Source organism: Neocloeon triangulifer, unplaced genomic scaffold, assembly GCF_031216515.1.
Source record: "Neocloeon triangulifer isolate White Clay Creek 2 clone unplaced genomic scaffold, ASM3121651v1 ptg000012l, whole genome shotgun sequence".
NCBI classification, from domain to species: domain Eukaryota; kingdom Metazoa; phylum Arthropoda; class Insecta; order Ephemeroptera; family Baetidae; genus Neocloeon; species Neocloeon triangulifer.
In genome coordinates this window covers 2,960,974-2,981,711 of record NW_026775554.1, presented here as the reverse complement: position 1 = coordinate 2,981,711, position 20,738 = coordinate 2,960,974, and the positions used below count along the sequence as shown (strand labels likewise).

The following is a 20,738-nucleotide window of genomic DNA, read 5'->3' as shown; positions in this document are numbered from 1 at the left end:
CAACTGATGTATTTTGAACGAATGGCACTATGGGAAACCGTGGGAAACTTTAATGAACCAAGGAAAAAAAGTATTTTCAGAAAACCTTTTTCCGCCATTTGTCAAAAAATCATTCATCAGAAATAACTTATCGGAGCAGCAAACTTTGAGGAGAGGGGGAAAATCAATTACATTCTGCAAGACTGACCAAAATCTGCCTCATACTATAACAATCGGGCAGATTTTATAGTCCGCATTGCACCGCGCCCGGCTGGCCCCCATTTTAACGAGTCAAATGTCAAATAAAGTTTTGATAAATACCGCCGACTCTACTTCAGAGTGACCAAAATTGCTTAAGAAATTCATACGGATTTTAATCAGAAGCCTTTCAAAATTATATTCGCCCATCAAATTTCTTGCAATATTTTAATGGCGCAGGGTTATAAAGTTTTAGTTTTGCGAATGCTAATAAATTTTATTTCACACACGGTCGAGTGAATTTTGTCATCGTTGGCACTTTGAGAAGCTTATGCTGCAACCCGTTCTTCAAAAACACTATCAAATCATTCAAACAAACTTGGATTGACACTGCAATTAATTATCTGCAAATTAATAAGTAAATAAATATTCAAAATGCAACCAGGATGATGCAATTAATAAGGAAACTAGATTTCTCAGTTCAATATTTGAGTATATTTAATTTGATGTAAGATTGTATTTTCAATGAATCTGAACGTAGAATAAATAAATTAATTAAGTGAAAATTAAAATCACATTCTTCTGGTACATCTGTATTAAGAAACTATTACTTATTTGGTAGATTGCATTCAGTAAAACTTTAAAAAAATATTTTTTCAGCGCTATATATGTTGTACGAGTGACTGCGTAAACATTTAATTGTAAAAGAATCGCCTCTGACAATTAAACGACTTAAACTGCTACTGGGGATTTTGTCCTGTGCTCGATTTGTTGTGAGAAGAGCATTTCATTTGATGCGTTTTGACCATTTATATAATACTGGAATTATTTTTGGCAAAGACACGACGGTCACAAAACTGGTTTCGCGTTGAATTTATAAAAAGCGATGTTTTCCTTTAGCACGCTCGACGACGGCGGTGCCACCAAAGCAGAGGCTTTTAGAGAAACGCGCTCTCTTCGTGGCGATTAGTTGTTGTCGGCGGGGCCATGGAACCGTGAGGTTTTTGGCTGCTCTTGTTTGAAAAGTGAGTATATTTTTAAGTTTTAGATTTTTATAGGAGAATTGTGTGATGAAACTACCTTTTCTGTGAACTTGGCAAGTATTAATTTGTAATATTGTGTTACGTAACACTACGGTTTATTGCCACGCTTGTTTGCCTTGTTGCTCCTTTGTTACCTCCAGATCAGCTGTTAAAGCTGACGCTAGTCTAAATCATTGTTTTTTCGTGAAATATCTCGTGTGAAACATATTATTATGGGAAAAACTATTGATGTGAGGAGAGAGAAATGAGAATAGAAATGAAAAAAAGAATTCTAATGAACATTTTTTTTTAATTTTTAGTTTTAGCTTTTATTATTAATTACAAGTCAAATACGACTTAAAACCAACACAATTAATTTTAATATTGAGAGTAAGATAAATTAAGAATAAAATTGGATAAAATGGGCATTTAAATTCCCAGTAATTATAACAATTATTATAATAATAAATTACCCAACGTTAACTCGTACGAATCTTTGCAAATTAGTTGTCATTGCATAACTAATTTCTTTGCGGAAAATTTAAACATTAACACAACAATGGGGGATATTCACATGTTAACTTATCACCTTAGATTCCATAACTTATTTGATACTAATTAATGATGATACATTATAATTTATCAATGAATAATAAAAAAATATCATACATGGGCAGAGCGCACTTTGCGCTCTGCGATCTGCGCTCGCGCTCTGCGCTCATGAGCGCGAGCGCAGAGCGGGATCGCACGATTTTCAAAATCGTGAGCGCGAGCGCAGAGCGCGAGCGCATTGGTCGCTGAGCGCAGCGCTCAATTGCGCTCATTTTGCGCTCAAACCAAAAGTAAAAATTCCCGAATTTGATCAAAAATTGTAATGAAAAACTGTGTTTTTATACCAAAAACCAAAACTGATCCCAATTTTGGTGATTTAACTTCAACTTTATCATTTCCAATTGCCGATGTATTTTTTGTTATAACAATATATATATTAAAAAATTGTCTAAAAAGTCGCACTTTTTCTTCGGATAAAAATATTTTTGAGCGCAACGCGTGAGCGCAAGACTTTTTAAAAATTTGAGCGCGAGCGCAGAGCGCGAGCGCAACATTTTCAAAATCTTGATCGCGAGCGCAGAGCGCGAGCGCAGTGTTGCCAGTGATCGCGAGCGCGAGCGCGAGCGCAAAATTGTTGAGCGCACCCATGTATGAAAAATATAGAGTTAAAAACGAAAACTTTGAGATAAATTAATGTTTTTACCTTCTATTAAAAATGTATGTGTGCTTGCTTAGAGAACTATTTTAAATTTTTTTTTCTTATTACTATAGAATTTCATACTATGGAGCCTATTTTCTCCATAAAATGATTTACAAATCTCGTCGTTTTTCAAAGATTTTAAATTTTAAAGGGACTGCAGATACGCTCATTGTAATCGTTCAATTTAACCATGGAACTTTCATTAATATAAAAGATCCTTGAATTCAACTTGATAGTTAGTGCCTGATTTAAGTTTCTTATGAAAATTGAATACTTCTTGAAATTGGCATTTATTGTTTTCATTTGAGTGTGATTCACGTTCTATTGGCAAAAATCAAGCAGCTAAATTTATAAATCGGCGTGACCGAGACGTGCAAAAAATTAAGACCGAAAGACTCACGCGCGCTTCCAACCTTGAATTTGAAATGCGTCGTTCTTTTTATAGAACTCCTTGTATAATCAACAATATTGCATATTATTCCATTCAATTCAATTAAATGATGCAGTCCAATCTAAAGCTAATTGACGTGGCTTGTTTAATGTTTAATGCGATCCTAAAAGAAAAGAAAGACGGCATAATTTGTGTATTATTTTCCACTTCCCCCGCCAGAAATAAAAATTATCCTATACTCTACACTTGTAGGGTCTTATTTTCATGATTTAGTTCCCAAATTAGATTTTAACTGCGCAACCATCAAAAGTTTGAGAGGCATAATGTACATACTATGATATGGAGAAAGTAAAAAAGATGCTTTTTTTTAATTTACCAAGGTGAAAGACAAAATGAATAATTCAAATGTAGCAGAGACTACCTTTCAAGATAAAAAAGCTGATTTTTTTAAATGGTTTACTTTTGTAAATAATGTTTTTGAGGAGCAGGTTTGCTAAAATTGCTGACAGAATTTAAATTTAATCAACACTCACATAAATAGATTTACTTGGTTTTTATAACGTCACAAAAATTGTTATAATAAGATTGAATTTATTATTAAATTCAATTAATTTATTGTTCTCCTAAACAATAAAAACACAATTATTGGTATAGAGAGATAGATAATAGGCAAGGCGAGTATATTTACATTTACAAAGAGGCGATAAATACTTATCTACTCGCCCCCCGCACCGCACTGTATATTCAATGATATAAGTAAATTGAAAAAAGATCAGAATCAAGCTCGATTTCTCCCATCGCACAAAGGCAGATTTTCACAGTTCCGACTGGTTTTTGCCACAACTATTCCTCCAATCGCGCAAGTTAGGCAGTATTTATAGGATCTCGTATCCGTTGACAGTCTTTCTTAATTTATAAGGAGTAGGTTTCAAGAAGACATGGCAAGGTTTTAGTTTAGCAAACCTGATCAAATAGGGACCGATTTATAAAAAATAAATCACTCTTTACGTATACACAGCAGATCTTTCAATGCAAATTGAACCAAATAGGACCAGTTCCTGCTGAGCACAAGTTATGTTCAACTCCTAAAATATGTCTTAGTTAGTCGATTATTTTTCTAACGTTTATCGGAAGAAAAGAAACAAAATTGAATTCCCCATCATTAATTTAGTTCTGCCGTCGTTTGTGAGATTCAAAGATACAAATTAGAAAATATGTGATTGGCTCGCTGCACTTGCGAGACTAATCCAATAGAAAGGGTGAGCGCGACGTCGTCTCTTTGATGATCACACCACACGGTGTTTGATTTCATCTCTAATGGGATATTTTCCACTGAACAGCGTGACAACGGAATAAGTACGGTAACATCCCACTTAAAACCGCATTTTAACTCCACTCTTTGCTGCAACGGGTTCGAAATTTCGCCACAAGCAATTTTATTGAGGTAAGTCATATTTAAATGAACGCTTATTTTATCTCGCTGACAAATTGACAAATTGGTGGTTTTATTGTGTCTTCTGCTGGTTCGAACATATCCACCCGTTTTTTGTCTCGAGGTTGGCAATCCGAGTGGACATTAGAACTGCAGAGTATCGAGTATCACTGCGTGGCATTGTCAATCTCACGGGAATCGACTTACGCCGAAGTGACGTGCGGCGATGAATTAATCGCGTTGGCATTGTGCGTTTGTCGATTCCATACAATAAAAATTGTGCTTTACCGTAAAGACACACAAATACCTATGAAATTTTTAGTCGGTTTCTTGAGCCCTCAAAATCGCGTTTATTTAATTAAGAAGGCTAATCCATACACATTTTATTTACCTGCTGACAAATTCTTAAGTTTCAAAACCTTGAAATATTTTTTCAAAAATATTAGATTACGCGAAAAAACTGCTGCAGTCAAAAAAAATCTCTCCAATCTATTTGTCAGAACAACAAATCACGTCAAAATTAATTTAATTTGCGCACAACTTTGGTTTATTCCTCATCAATTGAGATGATAAATAAGAACAAATGTTCACTCGTGAACTTAAAGGGGGTAGCTTTTGTTTATCGTACAGTAACTTAAATAAAAACAAATAAGATCTAGAATGCAGTTCCATGTTTAAAAAAAATAATAATAAAAAGACAACATTTTAAAATATATATTTTTTGACGATATAGAGTAAATTTCTTTTTTAAACTACACTTAACATTTTTAAATTGAAGATCAGCTGTTAAAATAATGTAAATGTTGTAAAATGAATCAAAATATCTTAATTATTAATGTATACATTTAAGTTGAAGATATTTATATTTAATTTACTGATAATTATGAAAAATTCCAAATAAGTAGAAGAAATTGGAACTAATTTTATTTATTTTAATTGTTAGTTCAATTCAATTTGTTTAATAAATTATTCATGTCAAGTTCTGCGAAAACTTATCATTGTCTAAACCTTTTGAAAGCCATAAATCTTAATCAGCTTAATCTCAAAGCCCAGACTGACAGCTGATTTTTGTATGTGCGACATAAAGTATTTTCATTTGAGAGCACTAATATCAATATCCCTACTCCAAAGCTCCCTCTCCGCTCTTCCCTTGAATAGCCACAGCATATAGCAAGCGTCAGATTCAAAATCTCTTTTCATTAATTGCAAGCCACTTGAATATATTTCATGGTTAAAAAGACACCTGCGTTATATACTTGCACTAAATAATACACAGTACGCACTATAGTTTGCTCTAAAAACGAACGATTTTATCAAGTGCAATTGTTTTATTCCATCTTCCATAAATTTAAAAAAATCGTTTGCAGGAATCAAGATTTTTGTTCGTATGATTATTTATTCTTATCAAAATTTTATATAATAATATGATTATTAATACAGATTTTAACATGAATTGTAAACTGTGCGCATTATACTGTCATTAACAATTAAATTACTGCCATTTAATGAGGATTGCGATAATATGCAATTCAATTGTAAAATAAAAAAAGCACTAAAAAGTTTGAGTAAGCCCTAAAAGATTATAATTTGAAGCAATTAGTCTGATAAGCACCAGCCGATAATTTCATCGGAAATTGGCTGGACTCGTAATGAAATAATAATAAATATCTTGCAAGTAAAAAAATTATACTATTATTGAAGGGGCTGCATAACAGTTTTTTAATCATGTAATCAAAGGGAATAAATACAAATAACCAATTTTATAGTTATTAATTGCTTCAATAAAATTTTGAGCTGTCGGTAAAGAACCACAGTTAATTAAATTTATTTTTAGCCTGTTTTTAATAATTTTAATAAATAATTCTTTAGAAATCCTAAAAAAATAATCGAGAAAGCGCGAGAAAGCGTCTTACATTACATCTGCTGTGCGTAGGATTTTGGATATATGTCACACGAAATGTTTCAAACAATCAGTTTAGCTAAAAATTAAAATGCACCCTAAATTAAATAGCGATTACGCAATTGTAAAACAAGTTAATTTGAGTGGGGGCAGTCATAGGTCGATCATTTACGAGTGCCAAAGTTTGGCTCGCACGTTCCTCTTTTGCCCCTCTTTCATGAGAGCGAAGGGAGTTGAAACCGCAAGATCACGTGAAATGCCACTTTTGCACAGTCGAGGGACGAAACGTCGACCAAACATGAAGCTTTTGCACCTTGATGAGGACGATGGAGTTCGCTACGTGCAAATGCAACATATTAACAAAGGTTTCGCAGATATTTCATCCAAGGTAAAAAAACATTCAAAAGAACTCTTAACTTCACAATTTAATTACAGAAAGATGATGAAATTATACATTTTTAATTGAAAATTTTAGTCGGTTTTCAGCAAAAAAATTAGATTCTTTTAGTTTTATATTAGTTGGATCAAATCCCCTTTACTTATTATCTATTTGACTGAAATTAAAAGTTTTTACTTATGAGGAAGTAGCAAAATTCCTATTCATTTCTTTTATACAACCATTCAAAGTAACGCTGAGGAAAATAATTGGAAACATTTATTTTTTAGTTGGATTTTCCATAGTTTAGCACATAAGAAGTTTGTCACTGCTAATTTAGACGCATTTTGCTGACTTTTAGGTAAATATGTGAGTTGCTAATATTTTCACTCTTGCAAACTAAATTTTCTTGTGCCAGACATGAAATAGCCCCATTTAATAAATCTAGTTTCAAATCAAGACTAAAATCTTAAGACATGAAGACATGATGACATTAAATTTTATGCAGGCAAGATAAGGCATTTAAACTGAAACGCTATAACAATAATTCTTCAATTTTTTTGATCCGTTTTAGAAGTTTAATCGTTAGTTTAAAACAGTAAAGTAAATTATTTGCTGATAGTTCCAGCTAAAGGTTTTTTTTAAATATACATCCATGCCAAAGATGGAGGTAATTATCCGCGTTCTTAAAGTACCCAGCGACAAACTTACCTGTCTGGTCCTCTTAAAAACCAGACTTTAATTCAAGCAAATAATACACATTTGCATTCCAAATATTTTAATGTGGATTTATACCCATCTTAATCAAAAACATGCTAAGACGTGAAATTGAGTCAAATCTTAATCTCAGGGATAAAAATCTTCTCTGGCAATTTTGGTAGCTTTGTTTAAAATTTGTTCAAAAGATGGGATTAACAAGCAAGACGTTTTACCTCTTAGTGTTACGTTAAGTTTTTTTTCTCAAAAGAGATCGTCTCATCACATGATTTTGTACAGACATTTTCAGCTGAACGGTATTAATTGCAAAATCTTGTCATTACTAGTTTTGCACACACGTGATGCGTTTTTTATATTTAGCCCGGCTTGTGAAACGATCGAGTGACCACTTTTTTAATATGAAGGTGCGAGTTAGCAAATAATTCTTGGTTTGTTGGGCTATAGAAATACAAGCATCTTTGCAATTTTTGGCTTGACCGAGATCGATTTTGACTGATTAAACTGCTACTGTAATCACCTCAATCAAAAATCTATGTATAATGTATATATATTTTTTTTTATAAAAAATAGATATTTTTGTTTTGGGATCGTCCGATAGCGATTCTCATTCAGGATTAACCAATATTCCGCTCCTAGCGTTAAATCAAGACAATTTGTTTCTTATACAAGAAACAAAAAAGGAAAAGTTGGGGATGGATTTCCGAATAATATTGGCCCTTGTGGGTTTTCACAGGACCGCTGTTAATTACCGACAGACACACTCGCGAACAGAAGCCTTTCCAACGGCGCAGCTCGCATTACCCGTGCGATTATTAGCACATCTACCTAGAACACCTCCAAAATAATTTTATACGTTATACAATATTTTTTCCAAACTTGCAAGAGGCATTTTTCATATTGATAATGAATTAATCATTTTCTTAAATATTTCAACAAAGGCAAGAAGTGGAAAGGCAATCAAATCACGTGCTTTTTGTTTATGAGCATGATTATTGATTCTACGTGTAATCCAATATGCCTCAGTCAGAGGGTCCGAGCGCAGGACGGCACGGACTATAATGTTGTCAAGAAGGGGCCCCGAGACCATAACTAAACAATGTCGCCTGCCTTTAAAATGAGATTTGTATAACCGCGTCGGCGGATTCCTGTTCTTTGCCAGAACGTTTCTGCGAACAATTTTCAGTTAAAAGACAATAGAATCGCGGCAAATGGCCCAACGAGAGTTGAATAATCCCACTCCGCTTGGCATTAACTGATCAGATTTTCACTTGACCGTTTGAACAAATCGTGATAGCTCTGCAAATTTGTCTGGCAACGAGTTTGACAAAAATTATCAGCATGGGGTTATTTTTTATTTTTCGGACAAATTTTCTTCCAATAATACTTTTTATTTAAGTTGAGCAATCTTCTCAATTTGGTCAATTTGAAGTCATTTTTTCTATGTTTTCTTTATCGTTAACATTCAAAAACTATAATTACAACGGAATAAATAAATAAATTATAGTCACCAAATTTTTCATTAGAGATAAATTTATGATTTCTGCTTTAAAAACTGTGTGATAACATTTCTAGTCTTCCAAATAGGAAATGCAAATTTAATTGAATCATTTCAGTTTTCAATTTTTTTTCTCGCCACCTAAATAAAAAAAAATATGTAATTTCCTCTTAATTTGTTTTCATTAAAATATAAATATGTGTGTTTCAGGAGAGAGGTAATGAAATGTCGGGACTTCGAGGGTACGGCAAATGGGCTCCAGAAACTGAGGGAGTCACTTTGACCTGGCATGACCTCAGCGTGTACGTGCCCGCGGAAAAGGAAGGTGGCTGGTTCCGAAAACAGACCAAGCCATACAAGAGACTTCTGAATTCAGGTATGGCATCTCAGCAAAATATCTTGTTTGCTTTATTTATCACTTTGTTGTTTCCAGTTTCGGGCGCTGTCAAACCAGGCACATTGGTTGCACTCATGGGCTCAAGGTAAACTTGAAGTTTGGTTGTGTCATTCAAAGACTAAAGTCACAATTATTACGCAGGAAACTAGTTTCTCTTGGTCTAAGATATTTAGCTGAATTTTGAAAATCACTGAATGATGTAAATTTTCTGGTTAAACCAGACTGGTTTCAAAATTTGTTGAAATAAAGCCGCCACAAATTTTTCCGAATCTGTGGCAATTTCTTTTCATTTATGTTAATAAGGTATTTTAATGAACGACCTCTTCTTTGGTTGCAGTGGCGCGGGAAAGAGCACGCTTATGAATGCTCTTGCATATAGAAACCCAGGTAAGTTAATCGCAGAGCAACCTCTCATTTGTATAGGATTTCATACCGCAGCCGCAGACAGTGCCTGTTGTGCTTATTAATTTGTCATTTACGTATATGCTCGATCGATTATTGAGTCACACGTGTATTTATTTGTTTGAGCAGAAAATCTCACAGAGAGAGAATCGGGTTTATTAGTATGCATTTGTCATAGGTTTTAACTCTCGAACATATTGTCTTAAATTTTGAATTCCTAAAAATTTGCAGCGTTATAAAAAAAAAGCTCCCCCACTTTCTATAAACCGCAGCAATATCGTGCCAGCTGAACAAATTTTATGTTATTTTTAACACCTCATTTTCACGTGCTCTTTAAACTTGTTGCGCTGCTTTTACAAGAAGTGGATAATAATATGTTTTAACTTTCATTGCACATGACACCATGTAAGATTTTGACATGCTCCTTGCGCCATAGTTGCATTTAATAAGGACCATTTTACAGAAAAATGTTTCTTTCCTCTTCAGTGTTTAACCTCCATCAAAAAAACAACTATTTTTCATACATTGTAAAGCAAACAAATTTGCATAATATGATTTACAGTCGGCGTTGTTGTTGATGGAGACATCAGAGTGAATGGACGGCCGATTGGTCCATATATGAACCACCTTTGTGGATATGTACCTCAGGAGGACCTTTTTGTTCGGGACCTCACAGTTAAGGAACACCTAACATTTATGGTAAGTATTTTTAAATTTAGGATAGAAAAAATTTAACCTCCCAAGAGAATAATATTTTTGAATTTTAAATTGCGCACTTCCATCGTAAATGCGCATTAATAATTTTTCATTGCGCACTAAATAAACACTTGATGACTTGATAAGTTTGCTCGAGTGTGAAAATCAACACGCCCAAAGGCAAAGTCTCGTGACTGTTTGGGTCAACTAGCTATTTCCTTTTAAATAAACTGTCATTTTCAGTGTAATTTGAGATCTAAAAGCGAGGCATTTCCAACACATTGGCAACATGACGATTCAATTTCAGTTAAACGAAAACATATCGTCCACGTCACTCCAACACCGCGTGGATGGTTTCACTTATTTGTTGGCCAGTCACGTGCGCCAGTCAAGTTTTATACTTTCGTTTTTAGAATGCGGTAACTGAGCGTTGAAAAACTTTCGTGCCTTTTCGGCTCTATTTTTAGCTTCAGATATATTCGCACAAGACGCTTTTACGGGAGAAGGTAGGGTGGGGCGTGCTTCTACCTTGGTTCAGTATTTTATATTAAAGCAGCGCATATAAATGAAAAAAAAAATTATATTTAAACGGATTGAAATAATTAAGAGAACCAGCTTCGCCAATAAGAATTTTTGAATCATGTGCCTTTATTTAAAAAAAAAATAATAATTGTTGAAAGTATATTTATAAAATCAAGGTTGTTAATTAGGAAATTTATAGAGATCGTAATCTAATTGAATGTATTTGATATTCGCAGGCGTGGATGCGGTTAGACCGCCGAACCAGTCGACTCGAGCGGCGCCGCCAGGTTGCGGATCTCCTCAGCACACTGGGACTGTCCGACCGGGCGGACACGCGGATCGGCGCCACGGGTCACGAGAAGGTGTTGTCAGGGGGCGAAAAAAAGCGCCTCGCCTTCGCCTCGGAATTGTTAACCGACCCCCCATTGCTTTTTTGCGACGAGCCGACGACAGGCTTGGACTCATTTTCGGCGCAGAAAATCGTGCACATGATGAGCTCGATGGCGGCGAATGGCAAGACGATCGTCTGCACCATCCACCAGCCCAGCTCGGAACTTTTCAGTCAGTTCCATGAACTGATTCTTCTCGTCGATGGACGGATTGCATTTATGGGCACTCCGAATAATGCAGTCACTTTCTTCACTAGGTAATTTTATATTTTTCACTCACGTATCAAAAACATATATGCATATATCTTCAACGCTATATTTCCATTGGGACTAAATTTAAATATTCAAATAAATTTTTAGATAAAACTACGCAATATATATATATATATATATATATATATATATATATATATATGTAATTTAGGGGTTATTTAAGTAATTTGGCCTGAATATTCTTCGCGGAATTTTCTTATTTCACAGGTTAGATTGAAAATGCGGATTTTTTAATTTAAATGGAAAGTATTTTTAAAACTTTAAATTGAAATTCAATTTTGATTTTCTGTAATGAATAAACCGGCAGATAAAATTGTAGGGAGATTGGTACTTTCGGTAGGCAAAGCAGTTAACTGGCACACCTGTGTAGTTTCTACTGCAACATTTTTTCTTGGTCCCGTGATCACCCATATTAGTATGGGATCTGACAGCTTTTTCAAGCGAACGCCTTCACAGATCTTGATAAAAAATGTTTGGTTGAAAAAAAACCGTCTTGCAATTACGATGTGACTTCGCAAGAAGCTAGCTCAAAATATGTGGTAAAATTGTCTCTTCCTGGAAGATGATTTTTTGCTCTATTGCGACTTTTTAGCATTTGATGCAAATAGTACTCCTGAAATAAGTATTATTTTTGCCTTATTCAATGATATTTTTTTTTAATTTTGAGTTTCTATAATTAAAGATTTTAATTATAAATAACTGACATATTTATGTTTATAATTGCGTAATTTCAGACACAATTTTATTACATTTAATGAGGACAAGAAGTGAATAAATTAAAAGTAACGATGCCAGCGAAGGCATATTTTTTAATTCACGTCGGACTAACCAAGATACGCAATCTGAAAAATGTGAAGCTTGAAAATGAATATTTCACTTGAAATCATTCAAATCGGATAATCTGTTATTCCTTTTGAATACTCGCGTGGCATTTCACCTTCGCAATCACATTCGAAATTCAAATAATTGTCACGGCGCGAAATACAGAAGAAATATTATTGAATTGATTAAGAAAACTTGCTCAGGAAGTCTTAATAAGGGCATTTATAATCTGTTTTCAACAACATACTGAAACAATTTAACGCCAAAGTGTAAAAAATATTTTATTTTTTCCTCTCTTTTACGTATGAAAATTTAAAATAAAGATTTCACTCTGAGAAATAATTGCATTTCCAATCAGCTTAGTGTTTATATTGCATGCCTCGTGTGAATTCCTTTAATCGAGACTGAATCATGAATAATAAATTATTGCTTCATTACGACTATAATAGCGGCTTTGATAGGTGATGGTATTGAAATCAACTGTTGGCAATATAAATAAATCCATTACCATAAAATTTATCAATGTTCAATGTTTATCTAGATATTTTATATCACGCGTATTCCCATTTAATGGTTAGGTTAATTGCAATAGTAATGGTTGAATGTGATTTCAACACTTCTGATATGTTGACTTAAAATATTAGCAAAGAGCAAACGAAGCCGTTGCTTGGTATTAATAATATTTTAGCCATGCTTTCAAAAGACCTTGGTAGGCAATTATATTTTAAAATATTTTAGACTTTTTTAGGTTAACTTTGTTGTAAAAAAAGGTTTTTGTAATATTTAAAAAATTTCAATAATTCTTTAATGCAAAAATCCCATTTTCAGCCTCAACTATCGTTGCCCAGAAAATTACAATCCCGCGGACTTTTTTATTCATGCGTTATCAGTCACGCCGGGTGACGAGGAAAGGTCAAGAGTAGCAGTCAAGGCCATTTGTGACCAGTACACGGTGAGCGAACACGCGCGTGCCGTGGACCTGCTCGTGCACTACGAGCGCCACCTGGCCGAGTCTTGCGAGGTGAATATCAATCAAATTCCTCCCTGGCGATTTGCATGTGCGCCAAATTACCGATTATTCATGAACGTTGTCATAATGAGCCTATTGCTTGTTTCGCAGGTTCCAACTCAACACCACAAATCAACCAGAGCCAAGTTGTGAGTTGGATTATGTTGTTATAAGACACGCGCTGTTTGAATTTCTATGGCTCATCATAAGTTTATATATTCACATGTAATTTATTGCTTGTTTTTCAGCAAGGGACCTTTGCTGAGCACGCAGTTCTTTTGGCTTGCGTACCGCTCCTTCCTTTGCATTCTCAGGGACCCTGCCGTGCAAAAGCTTAGGATAGTTCAAAAACTGGTAAGGAAATTCATCTTTTATGCAAAAATTTCAGGAATTGAGCAAAGAATTAAATCTCTAGTTAAAAGCACAATTGCATTGGGATTAAGGGAAATAGTGCATAATTTTAAGTGTATAATTAAGTCATTTTTTTTCTATTTAAAACAAAGACATGAATAAATAGAGTTGTCTTAACAGTAGTTGAAATTATAACATAACAAACAAGTATATTATATTGACTTATAAAATTAAAGGGTTAATTTGATTCTGAATTTCTAAATCTGCGAGTTCCGCCTTTGGACTTAAAAATCACCAAAACTCAATCATTAGTTTATATTAAAGTCATAACATGTTTTGTACTTGAGGCTGCAATTTTTCTTCTCCGAAAAATAAAATATTGCATAGCAGTGTATTAAATAAAAATCAATATTCTGTTGAGAAAATAAAAACTTAAGCTAGACTTCAAGGGATTAAAATTTAAAAGTCAAAATTTCAATGACAAACACATTAAAAAAAAAATAGGTAATATGCATTGCGCTCTTCATAAGTGTCGTGCAAGTTGCATACTTTGACTATGAGTTTGTTTTTAAGCGCAAATTACTGCTAATAAAATTCTAAGAAAGCTTTATATGATTTCAGGGAATTGCCATAATGGTCGGACTTTGTTACGTCGGGACGCAGTTAGACCAGAAAGGAATCCAAGCAATACAAGGAGCCCTCTTCATTTTTGTGACCGAAAACACATTTTCGCCAATGTACTCAGTACTCGCGCTATTCCCGCAGGAGTTTCCCCTGTTCATGAGGGAATACAAATCAGGGTTGTACAGCGTCGGCGTCTACTATTTTTCAAAACTAATAGCAATGGTAGGAACGGAAAGAGTAATTTTTATATACTTGTAATAAAAAATCTAAATTTCTAGCTTCCTGGGTTGGTGCTTGAGCCAGTTGTTTTCTTACTGGCGTGTTACTGGTTGATAGGACTCCGCACCACCCTGTATGCAATTCTGATGACTGCATTTGTCACCATATTAACTTTGAACGTTTCCACCTCATGCGGTACGGATCAATTCGGAGTTGTTATTGAATATTTTTAATTGAAAGAAAAATTACTGAAAACTTGACGAGTGCATTGTTTATTGATTTCAGGATGCTTTTTCTCCACCGCCTTCGAGTCACCCACATTTGCAATGGCATATCTAGTGCCATTCGACTTCCTGCTAATGGCTACGTCAGGCCTGTTCATTAAATTAAGGTATTAATTTTCTAACAAAATTATCGTTTAGGGTGGTCCCTGATATTTTTATTTATTTATTTATCTTGTGATAATTTGTTTGATTCAAGTCCTCATTATTAATTTTCTTCTTTTAATAACTCAAATAATTTTATTTCTAGTACAATACCCATTTACATCGGATGGGCTCGATTCATATCTTGGATGATGTATTCCAACGAAGCCTTGTCAATTGTCCAATGGCAAGATGTGCACAACATAAGTAAGTTCATATTAGCTCATTAAATGTTTTTCTAATAATTTAATTGTGCGCCAACAGCCTGCAACTCGAATGCTCCGGACGCGCCTTGCCTGCGAGAAGGAAGCCAAGTACTGAGCAACTACAGTTTTGCGGAGGAAAACTTGCCCTTTGACATCCTGGCCTTGATTGTTCTTTATTTGTGTTTCCACATGCTTGGCTATTTCTGCCTGATTAGAAGAGTAAAGAGGACTTGAGTGTGATAATTTTTGAAATTAATGAAAGAATAAAGAAAGTATCGAATTCTGTAGGTAGAGATAACTGTACATTTTTTTAAATCTAATTAATAACTTTTTTTCTAAAAATAAAGGTAATTTATATTTTCACTTATTGTGAATGATGCGACAAAGCTTTTAATTTATTATATTTTGAATTAGTTTAATATTGAGTTAGGTTGACATTTATATAGTATTCCGATTATCAGGTCATACAACGCTCCTGCTAACTGATGACAAACAGAGATCTTGGTTTTGCTGTTCAATTATTGAAGTATTATGCTGTTCAACAAACGCTCCATGTTCAATAAATAATTGATATTGTGAATAAACCACTATTGTCTGAAATAAATAGTTAAATAAACTTTGAGATCAAATGTAACAACTTGATTGGCAATAGTAAATACCACTGAAAGGAAAAACAGATACACTCATTGTAGAAGAAGTAAAACGCAGTTCTTAAAACTAATTTGAGCACAATGTGATATGAACAATTTTGCTAATTACAATTTAATCGCACTTAAAATGCAGTCTCTTGTTGGTTTAAACATTTCATTAATGACACTGCCAGCAGTGTTGTTACGCTTTTTGCTTATTGTAGTTATTGTTTGTTGTTTTTCGCAAAATTATGTGATGCCCAGTTCAGAGATGTTTTCCACGAGTTGGAAAGCGCTTCATCGAACTTGGAACGAAAATGCTCCAACGCCTCTTCCTCAGTCTTTTGCAGAGCCTTAAGCAGAATACGACATACAATTTTAGTTGTATGAAAATTCCATTTTCATCAGATAAATAAAAAATCCAGACCAAATTTCGTTCATAATAAACGCATTATTTAAAACCCGTTTGCTTTTTTTTACGCCGAAACAAGTTTTTGAAATTGAAGCTAACTACTTTAAAGGCATGCTACAAAAGATTGTACTCACCAGAGTTTCCTGAAGATACATCAAGTCCTTCTCAGAACTGAGCTCTGGCAACCCTGTTGATATCATCATTGCAAACAGGGACAATATCAAGCACCCTTGTTTTCTTAAAATCATGAAGGCCTGAAAACAGCACGTGTTTAGTTATAAAAAAAAAAAAAAACAGGTTGTTTCAATCTCACCTTCTCGCAGAGACTTCGGAAGTGCAGAAATTCTGTGGCTTTGTCCTTTGCCTGGCCTTTGTTGATAACGTGAACAAAGTCATGGGTTAATACAAAGGGCACCCGTTCTCTTCGGAAGCCAAACTTTTCCTTAAAGTGGCCCAAAATGTGACCAAAGTCAATGTGAAAGAGCTGTAAATTGTATTAGTTTAGAAAGGGACATCAATTGCAAAATTAAAAATTACTTGTCCAGTCTTCTTGACCATGATGTTGTCCGAGTGTCTGTCAGCAATTCCGAGCACAAATGTGGCCACACAATAACCAGCACATGACCAAGTGAATTCCTCTATTGCTTTATTTAGCTGGCCTTCGGTGTTGTTGTGGTCTTTGAGCCAAGCTGATGTAAAAATAAATTTATTTCAATAATTGAATCCAATGATTCTGTTACAAACCTAGTAAAGAGCCTTTTCTAAACGCTGATGTTGCACTGAACATTCCCTTCTCTTTCTGTATGTTTGCGATGGTCTCTGCATTTAAAACTACCTCAATCAGTCCAACTCTACTCTCAGTGGAAATGCAGTTGTAAGGGATCATCCTGGACAACAGGTTTTAGTTCAATTTAATCTTCTTCAATTAAAAAATTTACCGAAAGTCTAGTCCTTCTCTTTTCCACAACTGATCCATGATCCGTAGCATCTGAAGAGTGAGCATGTCCTGGCGTAAGTCGTCACCATTTTTGTAAATAATGTAGATGTCATTTCCGTGAATGTCAGCATTTTGAAATACAATCCAGAGAGGCTTCATCTTGCTATCCATAACTCTGCATTTATCAACACTGGAAATTTCATTTTAAATGAAGTTCGGAAACAACAAAAAATTTTGAAAAGCTCACATGACTTTCTTGCAGTGGAATGTCGGGTCAAGCGGAGACACAATGTTGTTGAAAGCCTCCTTCGCATGGTTCTCTTGTAAGATTTCATGCAGCGCAGCCCTTTGTTTTTCTTTATTTGGCTTTAACCTAACATTTTCCTCCAAATACTGTAATTTCATTAGCCAGTCAAGTTGCTTTAGAAAAACTGGAACGAGCTTCAGGCTTCCAAGACAATAAGATTCTAGGATTAAACCAAAGCGAACGCTGATGTTTGGCACTTCCATTTCCGACCTGCAATTTTGGTAATTTCGAATCATTTTTGGCACCGCACATTGAAAAACAAAGTGACTCACTTCAAATGCCAGAAGAAGAAATGACCGATCCTTTTATTAAGGATTGCCTTCCTCACAAGAAGCATTGCTAAATCACAGTAGAGGTACGACTCGTGTTTGAGTGCTTGAACCAATTGCAGCTGATACAGAGATAGTTCTTCGTCCCTAATCGATCATTTAATAGTGAATAATAAAATTACCCAATTTTATTTCACTTACGAGACTTTTGCTATGCATTCGACAGCAAAACTTCTGACCGTCTGATCTGCGTAGGCATAGTCGAGGAGCTCCAGTGCCTTGTCTGCTGGGAGAATCGGCCACTGCCTCACCAGAGAAATGGCGTCGGCAACTTGCTGGCGGTCATTCCACTCGAGGCACTCCAGCAGTTTTGGGAGCATGTCTGGAAACTCTTGCATGCACGTGTGCCGCAACCTCCAAAGAGACTTCTTGTCTTGGTCGTGCAATTCTGTCCTTGGATCTCTTTCAAAGTTGGCTCGTAAAGTCTCAAGGCTGTTCCTGTGGCTTTGGTTTAAGGCGGCCAGCTCAGGCGAGTCCTTCAACGCTGGCTCCGCATATTTCATGATTGTTTCCATCGATGGATAAAGAATGACTTTGTCCATCTCGATTCTAAAAAGCAATGTCATTAATATGTTACATAAGTTTAATTTTAACTCTTACTGAGGGAACGCAATTGAGAGAGAGGTGCATTCCGACGTCAAGGGATTTCCCACAACTGTGCCTAATGGCCTCAAAAAGTCATTGCTGTCGACCTGGACATCGTCGTGCCACATGTACAAAGTGTTGGCGCCCTGCTGCAACTGGCCCTTGAAGTCGTAGACAGTCGTGTTCACCCAAGCCAAGGGGTTGAGAGCGCTCTTCCGCTTTGCATTCCGACTTCTTTCGTAAACAACAAAGCAGAGCCGAGCCATCCGTGGAATATCAGCCACTGTGATGTCAAACTCCAAAGGTTCTTCTTCCCACTGACAAGTGCAAACATCCTCCTCGACGTTAACCTAAAAATAAGAAAAATTTACTTTTTCGTCTTTCAATTTCTAAAATATATTACCATTTTTTCAGGTGTACTTTTCTGATCGCACATTGGCTTCCCTCCGTGAAAAATACCAACTCGCACCCCCACTACGGAGTCCCTCTCGCAGTTCAACTTGCTGATGGACTTGATATAAATGGAGAATTTGCCTTTAACGTCCCACGCAGACATGTATTTGCCTCTTTTGCGCAAAGTCATAGTCGAAGCAGATGCCGAACCTGGTCTTGGTGGCTTTAGGTCGATTCGTGCCATATCGTCCTGCAGCATGTCAATCATTCCTGCAATCAAGAAATATTTTAATTTTTAATTTTAACCAAATAACTATTACGCAAGATTTCAACTGACCATTTGATGTATCCAAGTAGCTCAATGGTACCACAATGACAATCGGAGATGTTTCTCTGGCCAAGGCTTCCTGAATGTGTGTGAAATAAACCAGCGCATGATCGCCAAGGAAAAACTCTTGCTGTCCGCAAACTTTAAGAAGATAATTATTGGGATCTTCTGTTTTCGTATTTGTGTTGGTTGCTTTCTTCGTCAAGGCCAGTTTCAGTAGCTCGGCAGCATTGACGTTGAATCCAATGCGGAATTTGTAGGACCACTGAAATTAATAAATTTATTTAATTAATAAAATTACAATCATAATTTGTCCTCACTTCATTCGATCCGTTAAATTTTACAGAAATATCAAAGGCGTCTCCTTTGATTGTGTTGGGCAGTTTTGTCCCCAAAGACAGTCTCGGTGGAAATTTGCAGAGCATTTTCTCTAGCCACGATTTGGATTCCCTTTCACGAATCACGTCTTCCACAAAGTTTTTCATCTTCCACCGGAAATCAGTTACTTCAGAGCTCTTCAAATCGTGCAAGTTGGCTGCAGAGATACATATAAGAAATTAATAATAATGTTTTGAAAATAAAAACTTAAAAAGACGTATACATTTTCCAATAATCTTCTTAATGCTGCTCTGGATCTGCTCGTCGGGCTTTTCCTTTTTCCTCTCGAGCAAATTGAGAATGCAAAAGAACGGATTCGCATCTAGAAGTGTGCGGGATTCGTCAAAGCTGACCTCCCGCTGGGAATTGCCGTTGATGATCTCGATGTAGTACATGGACTTGTCCTGCAAAGCCCAATAGAAGGGTTGTTTGCTGGCTTCGTCGAAGAGTTCCTGGAGTAAAAAACAATCTACGTCACGACCAAGCCCTCGATCAGACGCAAAACGAAAACTACTCACATCTTTGATTTCGTGGAGCGTCAAATATCTGTTCGCTTGCAGTCTGATGTACATGCCATTTGGCATGAGACAGTGCAACTCGACCGAACTCCCAGCGAAGTCCTTCAGCCACAGAGGCGAATTCACGTCCGGCATTGTTTAATTCACATAATAAACTGCGGTGGAAAGCTGCGGGCACAAGGAAAACGACAGTTAGTCGGGCCAACACGAATTACGAGAGCGGATTTTCCTGGTTAATGTTTACATTCGGTCGTGCGTCGACAGACCGCAAAATATTTGACAAATTGCGTCACACACGAGAGACGCAGAAGCGCCGCAATGCAAACTCACCCGGAGCGCGCACTCCGCACGTAGGTACGACGACAGGTGAAATCGGATTCGCAACCGATTCGCGACGGCCAAGTCTGCAATCTCGTCTCGACGTCAAGTTGAATCACACAAGGTCACGAGGGTTGATGATCCGCCGACGCACACTGTTGCCGTACTTCCCACTCCCCAACTGGCGCCAACCGTCCCCGCCCCTCCAATTGTAGCTTAGATTGCTGCCGATAGGTGGCCAGAATCATCTCTTTCAATTAAAATTTACAAGCACAAAATGCACAGGCGGCAAAAAGGTATAAGAAAAACGCGCAACCAAGAAAACATGAAGGCTTGAAGTATTTTTTTAAAACTTTTTTCAGAAAAAAATTATCATGGAAGGTGAAAGAAAGGCAAAAGATGCAAAAATATAAAAAATTATGCGCAGCAATTTCTATATATACACTGAAATTTGATTGAAATAATTTTTATTGAGCTCGATCTATAAAAAAACCTGAACAATTGACA

The 20,738-nt window shown here is 35.8% G+C and overlaps 2 protein-coding genes across 5 annotated transcripts; one reads left to right on the top strand and one right to left on the bottom strand.

Moving 5' to 3' along the window:
• Positions 1-1,094: 1,094 nt before the first annotated feature.
• On the top strand, positions 1,095-16,150 carry LOC132196776 (protein scarlet). 3 transcript variants are annotated; one of them, XM_059619640.1, is made up of 14 exons: positions 1,095-1,202; positions 8,973-9,138; positions 9,196-9,244; positions 9,497-9,546; positions 10,124-10,260; positions 11,016-11,425; positions 13,092-13,284; positions 13,384-13,421; positions 13,521-13,626; positions 14,245-14,469; positions 14,526-14,661; positions 14,752-14,857; positions 14,998-15,098; positions 15,156-16,150. In XM_059619640.1, the coding sequence occupies exons 2-14, from the start codon at positions 8,988-8,990 to the stop codon at positions 15,329-15,331; spliced, it is 1,878 nt and encodes a 625-aa protein (XP_059475623.1). In that variant the 5' UTR covers positions 1,095-1,202; positions 8,973-8,987; the 3' UTR covers positions 15,332-16,150. The 3 variants fall into 3 exon arrangements, with proteins under 3 accessions (XP_059475623.1, XP_059475624.1, XP_059475622.1); XM_059619641.1 differs by lacking the exon at positions 1,095-1,202 and adding an exon at positions 4,211-4,286; XM_059619639.1 differs by lacking the exon at positions 1,095-1,202 and adding an exon at positions 6,416-6,562.
• LOC132196774 (phosphatidylinositol 4,5-bisphosphate 3-kinase catalytic subunit beta isoform) lies at positions 15,474-20,402 on the bottom strand. 2 transcript variants are annotated; one of them, XM_059619638.1, is made up of 16 exons: positions 20,158-20,300; positions 19,914-20,081; positions 19,619-19,847; positions 19,338-19,552; positions 19,027-19,282; positions 18,700-18,959; positions 18,312-18,646; positions 17,853-18,260; positions 17,655-17,798; positions 17,323-17,592; positions 17,077-17,265; positions 16,883-17,025; positions 16,676-16,827; positions 16,452-16,622; positions 16,273-16,392; positions 15,474-16,079 (listed from the first exon to the last, which is right to left on the bottom strand). In XM_059619638.1, exons 2-16 carry the CDS (start codon positions 20,046-20,048, stop codon positions 15,951-15,953), a joined length of 3,156 nt encoding a protein of 1,051 aa, XP_059475621.1. In that variant the 5' UTR covers positions 20,049-20,081; positions 20,158-20,300; the 3' UTR covers positions 15,474-15,950. The 2 variants fall into 2 exon arrangements, with proteins under 2 accessions (XP_059475621.1, XP_059475620.1); XM_059619637.1 differs by having other exon boundaries at positions 15,475-16,079; positions 20,244-20,402.
• Between the last annotated feature and the right edge of the window lie 336 nt (positions 20,403-20,738).